This window comes from Chlamydotis macqueenii, chromosome 1 (assembly GCF_036417535.1).
Source record: "Chlamydotis macqueenii isolate bChlMac1 chromosome 1, bChlMac1.mat, whole genome shotgun sequence".
In the NCBI taxonomy this organism is placed as follows: Eukaryota; Metazoa; Chordata; class Aves; order Otidiformes; family Otididae; genus Chlamydotis; species Chlamydotis macqueenii.
The window spans coordinates 1,816,239-1,825,707 of NC_141556.1; the positions used below are offsets into that span (position 1 = coordinate 1,816,239).

Below are 9,469 nucleotides of genomic sequence, written 5' to 3' on the forward strand. Positions count from 1 at the left end.
GAGCCAAGCTCTTCATCACAAAGTGTGATGGGAGAGACAACAGCATCAGCTAAAACAAGAGAGAGCCAGGCTGGACACAGGAAAATACTTTTCCACCAGGAGGACAGTCCAGAAGTGGAACACATCGCCCAGAGGGGCTGTGCAGCCTCCATCCTTGGAGGACTCCAAGACCCAGTGTGGAAGGACCTGGTCTGCTCCAGAGCTGACCTTGCTTAGTCCAGAAAGTTGGATCCAGACCTCCTGCGGTCCCTTCCCACCTCAACTACCCCGTGATTCTTGCTCAATGAGGACCTCTACCGTGGCAGCACCAGCCAAGACCAGCTCACCAACATCACCAGTTCCACGTTACGAAGCCGTAAATGACCCCTGCCCATGGCACCTTCCCCATGGCACACTCTGCTGTCAGCGTGACTAAAAAAAAAATGACCTGGTTTTAACAGGGAGAAAAAAAAAAAAAAACCAGCTGTTAGAAGATTCTGCTAAAAAACTGACCAAGATGAAATCTGCCAGCCTGGGAACCCATCCCGGGAACCTGGAGCATCCTTGACAAGCATGGGTGGGAGCTCAGGGCCATCACAGATAAGCACGCAACAAAGACGCTGCTGTAACCAACTGACCTCCTAGGACAGCACAAGTCAGCAATGTTTGCTCTAGGAGCTTCTGCCCTGCGCCCCGTCATGTATCTACGCTAAAGACATAAAAATAACTCACTTTGTACCCAAAAATGAGCTCCTCTTTCTCTCTCTCTGAGCATTACTCCCAAGTGAACGTCCCTGTGTGACTGCTCGGACCCTTGCCGGGGATGCCGGGCTCCATGACGCCCATCATCTTTGAAATAAGACTTCATCCATCGTCAGCTGGCCCCACTCCTGGGAGTGGTTTGAGAAAAGGCACCGGTAATAATTTAAATTATATATATTTTGAATTTTTTAATAGATAAAACTGTGCATATAAGTAATTAATCATAAATATATGTATGTTTATATGCTTGCTTTTCTGCTAGTAATTTTGTAGTAATTTGTCACAAACACCTGCTTTACTAATCGTAGTTACTAGAATCATAGAATCACAGACTGGTTTGGGTGGGAAGGGACCTTTAAAGGCCATCCAGCCCAACCCCCTGCCAGGAGCAGGGACATCTCCAACCAGATCAGGTTGCTCAGAGCCCCGGCCAACCTGGCCTGGAATGTTTCCAGGGATGGGGCATCCACCGCCTCTCTGGGCAACCTGGGACAGTGTTCCACCACTATTCAGTCTGAATCTGCCTCCCTCTATTTTGAAACCGTTACCCCTCGTCCTGTCACACCAGGCCCTGCTGAAGAGTCTCTCCCCATCTTTCCTGCAGCCCCTTTAGGCCCTGGAAGGCCGCTCTAAAGTCTCCCCGGAGCCTCCTCTTCTCCAGGCTGAACAGCCCCAGCTCTCCCAGCCTGGCCTCGCAGGAGAGGTGCTCCAGCCCTCCTCTGGACTTGCTCCAACAGATCCACATCCTTCTTATGTTGGGAGCTCCGGAGCTAGACACATGAGGAAAAGGTGAGGAAAAGAAAACCATTACGAAGTCCAGGAGGATAGAGAGAAGCACCGACACGGTTGATTTGGCCTCCTACCACATGACAGATGAGGTACTTTGCAGAGCATTTGCTTCATCTTGCTGGGGTCATGCTTAGCCCATGCCACAGTTACATCCATGTGGTGACGTTTCTGTGGCAGTGAGACCGCCGGGACACCTCTCCTCCTTGGGTGGAGGTTTTATCTGAGCTGGGAGACAGAGCATCCCTCCATGTGCAGCGAGGCCTCTCCTTGCACCTCCCCACCTCGCTGGAAGGTATCTTCTGCTCTTTTGGGAATCAAACCCTGTGCTTGGAGCCCAGTGGGTGGCTTATGGAGGCTGTGATGGTTTTGGGGGATCTCAGAGGTTTTTTTTCCCCTCACCGTTCATTCTGCTTTTGCAAAAGCCTTTTTGATGTGCACCTCCCTGGTCACACCTGTTCAAGCACCTGGTTTTCTCCAGGGAAGAACCAGGTCTTCTCCAAGGAAGCTCTGCCTGTTGCATCTGGTGCTGGATACCCTAAAAACCAAAAGAAAAGCCAGGGTGAGCCTCGTGACCCAGCCCTGGGAGGGAGGACGCGGGGCTGAAATCCCCCCTCTCCATACAGTTCAGCACCGGGGGATTGAATTGGCCAGACATCCGGCTGGACACCGGCATCCACTCACAGGAATAGATGACCCAAGCCACCAGTGTCTGGGCAACCAACAAGGTAACCATGTGCCCTGAGACCCCAATTCTTACCCCAGCCCTTTTTTAACACCTCTCTGCAGTGCTGCTTGGTCATATCCCTTGTCCCCAGGGGGCTCCAAGGCAGCTCCTGCTCCCCTCCCCATGCAGATTGCCAAGGAGTAGGGCCAGGACCCCTCTGTCACCACCGTCCTGGACAGCATGGACATCTTCAAGATTGTCACCAACCCTGATGGCTTTGCCTTCACGCACAGCTCTGTGAGTGTGGGGACACTGCGAGGGTAACTTGTCCTAGAGCTTGGCTCCAGCAACCATGGCTGGCTGTGTTTTTTGGGTGGATTGTTTTTTGGAGGGTTGTCCCCATGTGGAATAGTGAGTGGGTGGAGGTGGTTTCATAGAATCATAGAATCATAGAATGGTTAGGGTTGGAAGGGACCTTCAAAGGTCATCTAGTCCAAACCCCCTGCAAGAAGCAGGGACATCCCCGACTAGATCAGGTTGCTCAGAGCCTCAACAAGCCTGGCCTTGAACGTTTCCAGAGATGGGGCCTCCACCACCTTTCTGGGCAACCTGTTCCAGTGTTCTATAACTCGCATCATAAAAAATTTTTTCCTAATTTCTAATCTAAAGATGCTTGGGCAGGAGGGTGTCATCTGTCCCCCAAGGTAGGGGGATTCATATCCCTGTGATGGTCTCACTCCCATCTGCTCCTAGAACCACATGTGCCACAAGACAAGGTCCGTCAACACCAGCTCCCACTGCATCGGCATGGATCCCAACTGAAACTGGGATGCAGGTTTTGGAGGTGAGAGCCACATCGCCAGGTCCCCACGCCAGGCATTGTTCACGCCTCAAAGCATCGAAGCTTCTTGCCCCAGGAAGCCCTTCCCTGGGGCAGCCTCTCCACACGGTGCCTCCTCCACCTTGCCCCAGGCTCCAGTTCCAGCAGCAACCCCTGCTCCAAGAACTACCATGGCCCTCTCCAAGAGGGACGTGAAAGCCATCACAGAGTTAATCCATGGCCATGGGAACATGAAATCAGTCATCTGCATCCACAGCTACTCGCAGATGCTGATTTTTCCCCTACCGCTACAAGAGAGCGCCTGTGCTCAGACACCAAGAACTGGTGAGATGGCCCCAAAACGTAGATGTGGGGCTGCAAGTCCCAGCCTTGCTGGAAGAGTCAGGTCATATCATCCCAGGACCGTCTCTGCTCCCCTCGTTAGATGCAGCCTGAACACTGAAGCCCAGCACTTGGTTCTTGGAGGGAGGGCAATTGCAAGATATACCTCCCATTCATCAAAAACTAAGGGTGTTTTGGGGGACAAGTAAGAGCAGAGGGGGTGGGAAACCATGCTGGGCTCTAGATCCCACTGCCCAGTGGTTTCTGCTGTCCCAAGATCTTGGACCACCAGGTCTCACCACCTGTGGGCTCTCCCTTGCAGAAGGAACTCACTAAAAAAGACAGTGAGCGACTTGGCTGCTGCGTACGGGACAAAATACACCTACGGCAGCATCGTGGACACCATCTGTAAGCGTCCCTTCCTCATCCCGCAGCGTTCTGTCCACCACGAATGCTCAGCATTGGGATCACATCTCCCATCCTCTCCCCGTAGACATGGCAGAAGGCACCACCGGCAACTGGGCCTACGACAATGGGGTGAAATATTCCTTCACCTTCGAGCTGAGGGATGTGGGGCGCTACGGCTTCCTCTTGCCCAGCACCCCACCGCTACAAGGACCTGGCCAGTGCTGCTGGACATCATGGTCCGTGTCCTGGAGCATCCGTACTGAACCCAGAGCCTCCCACGGCGTCCTGTCGTCTCAATAAATAATCGTGGAGAGCAAGGTTGGGTGGTGTCTTTATGTTATCATGCTAGACTTAAAAAAAAAAAAAGAAAAAAAAAAGGGTGAAAAAGGATTCCCAGTCCTACAAGTCCCTGGCCTGTGGGGCCAACAGCCCTGAAGGACCTGGGAGGGGATGGGTGGGTTTTGAGCAACCAAACCCCATTTTCTGAGGTTTTGGGCAGCATTGCTCCATCGTCCCTTCCCTGGGGGCTGCAACGTGGGACACTGGGCGCCCTCAGGGCCATCGCTGGCTGCAAAGCGCTTTCAGGCATCTGCTATTTTATTTTTTTCCACCTGGGATGACCATCAACTGCTGTGACCTCTGTCCTGCACTGAACTTTAAACCAGTTTCCACCAGCCCCACCCCAAATGTGGACATTTAAATCCCCAGGTTGCTGAAACCCCCGTGCCAAAATCCACAATTCACACTTTCTCAACCCAATTTTGCCCTTTTCCTTCTCAAAGCTCTGAGCTGCAGCCAGGGCGGTGGGTGGTGGGATTTTGGCATCTCCCCGCCTCTCGCGCTGCCAGAGGGTGACTCACAGACGGCTCTGGCCTGTTCCCAGGACAGGTTTGGCTGGGACTGGGAGTGCCGCAGAGGGGGGGGACGGCGGGGCCGCGGTGCCCAACCTTGGCCGGTGCCAGCAGGAGCCTTCTCACGGCCCTGGGAAAGGAGACAGCTGGGGGGGCCGGGCTGGGGGCCGCCATCCCGATGGGATTTAAGAGGCCCTGGCGTGTTGTTGGAGCACGGGGCGGGATTTTTCGGCTGACGATGAGGGCCCTCGTGCTGCTGGCTGCCCTGGTGGCAGCAGTCGCCAGCACTGAAACTTTTGTTGGGTAGGGGGTCTGGCCGGCGGGGGGTGGCCGGGGTGAGGACAGCGGCATCGGTGGGGGCAGAAGGAGCTGGTTCAGCTCAGAGGGGGCACAGACACCCCCTGGGAAAAGGCTCAGTGGAAATCCCCAGGGTCGGGGGGGCGGGGGGGGGGGCGGATGGGGGTGAGGATTAGGCTGGACCCACAGGGGCCGGAGCTTGGCCCTACGTCCCCCCACAGCATCCGCTGACCTCGCAGGCACCAGGTGCTGCGCATCGTCCCCACCAGCGATGAGGAGCTGCAGAAGGTGCAGGAGCTGCAGGACCTCGAGGACCTGCAGGTACCGGGTGCAGCGGCAGGGGTGGCTTTTGGGGACACCCCCCAGCACGCTGTCCCTTGCTTTGCACCCCCTAACTCACACGGCAGAGCAGGGATGGGGCTGGATGTGGGATGTTGGGGACCAGCTGGTGAAAAGCAAGAGAGAAGCTGGTGCGGAGGGCAGCCCAAGGCGCAATCTGACCCCCTGGTCTTGGTTCCTCCCCCTCCAGCTGGATTTCTGGCTGGCACCTCGTGGCCTCGGGCACCCGGTCGACATCCGTGTGCCCTTCCCCAGCCTGCAGCCCCTCAAAGCCCACCTGGAGGCCAACGGTGTCTCCTACTCCATCATGATCGAGGACGTGCAGGTCAGCGGTGGCAGAGGGGAGGCGGGTGAGACGCGAGGTCTCAGTGCGACAGGGGACGAGGTCTCATCCTGCCCTGTGTCCCCCAGGCACTGGTGGACCACGAGCAGATGGAGATGCTTCGCAGCCCCCGCCGGCTGCCGCTCTCCACCAGCACCTTCAATTATGATGCCTACCATAACCTGGATGAGGTGAGAAAGCACAAGATTTGGGGCATTTTGGGGGGAAAAAAAAAAAATTTGCATCCTGGAACTGCTTTTGTAAAGCCCTTTGCTCCACAAGCAGCAAGGGCAGGGGGTGAGTGGGAAGTGACCCCCCCATGCCTCTCCCCCCAGATCCACGCCTTCATGGACCTGCTGGTGGCCGAAAACCCCAACCTGGTCAGCAAGCTCGAGATCGGCCGGTCAACAGAGAACCGCCCCCTCTACGTGCTCAAGGTGAGGACTTGGGGTTCGTAGGGTGGTTGGAGACAGGAGCAGGGCCAGGGACAACGCCAGCCTCCCTGCCTCTCTGCTCTTCCAGTTCAGCAAAGGGGGTACGAACCGCCCGGCCATTTGGATCGACACCGGCATCCACTCCCGCGAATGGGTGACGCAGGCCAGCGGCGTCTGGTTCGCCAAGAAGGTACGGGCACCTCCTGGACGTCTTATGTTCCCAAAGGGCCACAAGGTCCTGCAGTCACCGCAGATGCCGGATGGCCAACCCCACAGAGGATGGTGTTCCAGCAGTGCCAGGGAACCTCAGACCGCCATCCTCTCTAGATTGTTCTGGATCATGAGAATGATGAAGGTCTGGCCTCCGTCCTGGACAAGATGGACATCTTCCTGGAGATAGTCACCAACCCAGACGGCTTCGTCTTCACCCAAACCCAGGTACCGCCCCGGCTTTCCTCTCCCTAGCTCAGATGGGGCTGGGCAGCAGGACTGGGGTGCTACACATTGAGGCCCCTGAAAGCTCAAATCCTCCTTGTCTACATTTCCATGGGTTGGGAGGGGTATTACCACAACCCGTTAGCCCCCTCAGATGTCATCCCCCACCATTTGCTCGAGGCTGGTGAAGCTCCAGCCCCGGGCACGAGCTGAGACAGCTCTGCCCTTCCAGAATCGCATGTGGCGCAAGACCAGGTCCAAGCACTCGGGCTCCATATGTGTCGGCGTGGACCCCAACCGCAACTGGGATGCACATTTCGGAGGTCAGAATTGTCCTGCTAACCCCATGGAGGGGTTCTGCCCTCCAGGTGGAGGCTCTGATGCCTTTTCTGGCTCAGAAAGATCCACTGATGTCCCCTGGGGAAGGAATGGGATTTGCCCTCTGTGGTAGAGACGTGGGTTTGGGCTTCACCAGGGCTTTGGTGTCCCCTAGTGACCAGCACAGTGGGGAGCACAAATGAAAGCCATCATAGAAAGGAGGAACCCCAAGAGCGTTCCTCGCTGGTCACCAAGCAGCTGAGGGGTGGGAAAGGCTCTTGGGCTCGGAAATGGGAAAAGGCTTTTTGCCCTTGTGACTCTATGAGCCACTCAGCTGCCACTAAAGCCACCAAACACCCACACCATGTCTTCACTGTCCTCCACAGGACCTGGGGCCAGCAAAAACCCCTGCTCGGAGACGTACCACGGACCCTACGCCAACTCGGAGCCCGAGGTGAAGGCCATCGTGGACTTTGTGAAGAACCACGGGAACATTAAAGCTTTTGTCTCCATCCACAGCTACTCCCAGCTCCTGCTCTACCCCTACGGCTACACCAGCACCCCAGTGCCTGACCAGAAGGAACTGGTAGGGCTGACACAGAGGTTTAAAGGGGCTGGGATGATGCAAGGATGCTCTCCTCCTCCAAGGAGGAGCGACTTCCATCATGCACTGTGAAGGTGGCATTGACAAGTCAGGAAGAAGCCCTGGCTCCTCTGCCGGCCCCTGGCGACTGCCCCAGGCCAGGGCTACTGAGCTTTGCGGTCCTTTTTGCCTTTAGCATGAGCATAAAGCCTCTCCTGTAGGATTTCCCAGACTTTCCCCTTTCTCTGGCTCATCTTTCTCTCTTCTGTGTATTCCCAGCACCAGATTTCCGAAAAGGCAGTCGCAGCTCTGTCTTCTCTGTACGGCACCAACTACAAGTACGGCAGCATCATCACCACCATCTGTGAGTAACGCGGGGCAGCAGCGGTTCCCCCCAGAATAAACCAAAATCATCACTCACGCCTCGGCTTAGAGAAAAAGTCCCGTGAAATACCCGTGTGACACAAAGCAACTCACGCTTCACATCCCTCCCGTTTTTTTCCCCTCGCTCAGATCAAGCCAGCGGAGCAACCGTCGACTGGACGTACAATCAGGGCATTAAGTATTCCTTCACCTTCGAGCTGCGGGACACGGGGCGCTACGGCTTCCTGCTCCCCGCCAAGCAGATCGTCCCGACGGCCCAGGAGACGTGGCTGGCACTGAAGGTCATCATGCTGCACGCGCGGGATCATCCCTACTAACCAGGCCGGGAGGGCGAGCGGCAGTTGAATGAGCTGTGAGGGGGAAAGAATGCAATAAATAAATGTAAAGGATGAGAAATGCCTTTTTTGTTGTTGTTTTCTTTTGAGTTTTTTTGTTTTGTGGGGTTTTTTTGTTTGTTTGGTTTTTTTTCCCTGTTTTCAATCACAGCGAAAAGCTTTTTTGGAGCCTGACTCAGGGCTCCTGTGGGTGCGTGCAGCAGCATGCAACATAAACAGCGAGCACTGGCCCAGCGACCCAAAAAAGGGATGAAAAGGGCACGAAAACAGTGGGAAAAGAAAGGAAGGCGCTTGTTTTCCCTCTGCTCTGGCAGAGGACGAGGGGAAGAGGTTCAGTCTGACACTGAGCAAGCAGAGACCTCAGACAGCGGAGCTGTGCTGGCAGCGGGGGTGCCCACCTTCCCCAGCCCTCCCAGCAGCTGGCGCGGATCTGGGACGCGAGACAATGAGGTTAGCGTGATTTATTCCGCGTGTTTTTGTGGCTGAACACCAACTTGCAGCGCTGGTAGAAAAGTCCCTCCTCATCCGCTGCAGTCCCGTGGGGAGGGGGAGCCAAGCCCCTGCCGATTCCCAGCTTCCGCAAGTGCCACTCCATGCCCTCCGTTGGCTGTCAAAGCTCAAACTGAAAAGAAGTGCTCAGCCGTACGGTGTAACTTACTTTTTATTAAATTAAACAATTAAAACTCCTAGGTTCTATAGAGTTTGACTCTATCCTCCAAACAATACCAGGTCAAGAGTCCAAAAGCATACGAGTCCATCAAGACCACAGGAAAGCACATCCAGTTCTTCCTTTGATGCCTTGAATTTGGAGGATCGCAAACAGCTTGGACAAGTTTTGTCCGTCCATTTCAGAAGGTTTCCACGCAGCCCAGAGCAGCCAGGGATTTTGGACCTGTCTCCCACCGCCGGAGAGCAAAATCAGGACTTTAAGCCAACACAATGACCGCTACTCTCAGCTCCGTTTTCAGACGGATGCGTTTTATACGCTTCCGAGTGCTCACCGAGTTGAAAGATCTCCTACTTGCACACCAGTGGGACCTTGCGTGCTGTACTGGTCCCTGTCTTTCAAGCCTCACCTCTCCTGTGCACATCCAGCTAAATCAGTCAGGTAGCATCATTTTTCAGGCTACCAGCTGAATTACGCAGGTGCCACTTCACTCAATACTTTTATTTCACGATGAGATAAAAATGGAGGTGCCGTAGAAGGAGCAACGGACTCAGGACATCAAGATCAGACTACAAAGTCGTATGTTCAGAGCTAAACGCGGCATTTCTGTAATGCTTCCATAGCAAAAGGCTTTGAAAGTTTTATTTAGCTTTTATTTATTTTTATTAGGCCACCTAACAGCATCACCGCTCAGTAAGTAAAGCCCCAATAGGCAAGTCCGCTTCCCAAGAGAAGAGCGT

The 9,469-nt window shown here is 54.9% G+C and overlaps 1 protein-coding gene and 1 pseudogene across 1 annotated transcript; both read left to right on the forward strand.

Annotated features, from left to right (window-relative positions):
* The first annotated feature begins 802 nt into the window (after positions 1 to 802).
* LOC104486725 (carboxypeptidase A1-like) lies at positions 803 to 4,027 on the forward strand (annotated as a pseudogene).
* A 766-nt stretch (positions 4,028 to 4,793) lies between these two features.
* LOC104473019 (carboxypeptidase A1) lies at positions 4,794 to 8,044 on the forward strand. Its single transcript, XM_086739936.1, has 11 exons — positions 4,794 to 4,918; positions 5,152 to 5,233; positions 5,442 to 5,576; positions 5,663 to 5,764; positions 5,909 to 6,010; positions 6,096 to 6,197; positions 6,335 to 6,445; positions 6,675 to 6,765; positions 7,147 to 7,346; positions 7,623 to 7,707; positions 7,857 to 8,044. The coding sequence occupies exons 1-11, from the start codon at positions 4,794 to 4,796 to the stop codon at positions 8,042 to 8,044; spliced, it is 1,323 nt and encodes a 440-aa protein (XP_086596062.1).
* The last annotated feature ends 1,425 nt before the right edge of the window (positions 8,045 to 9,469 follow it).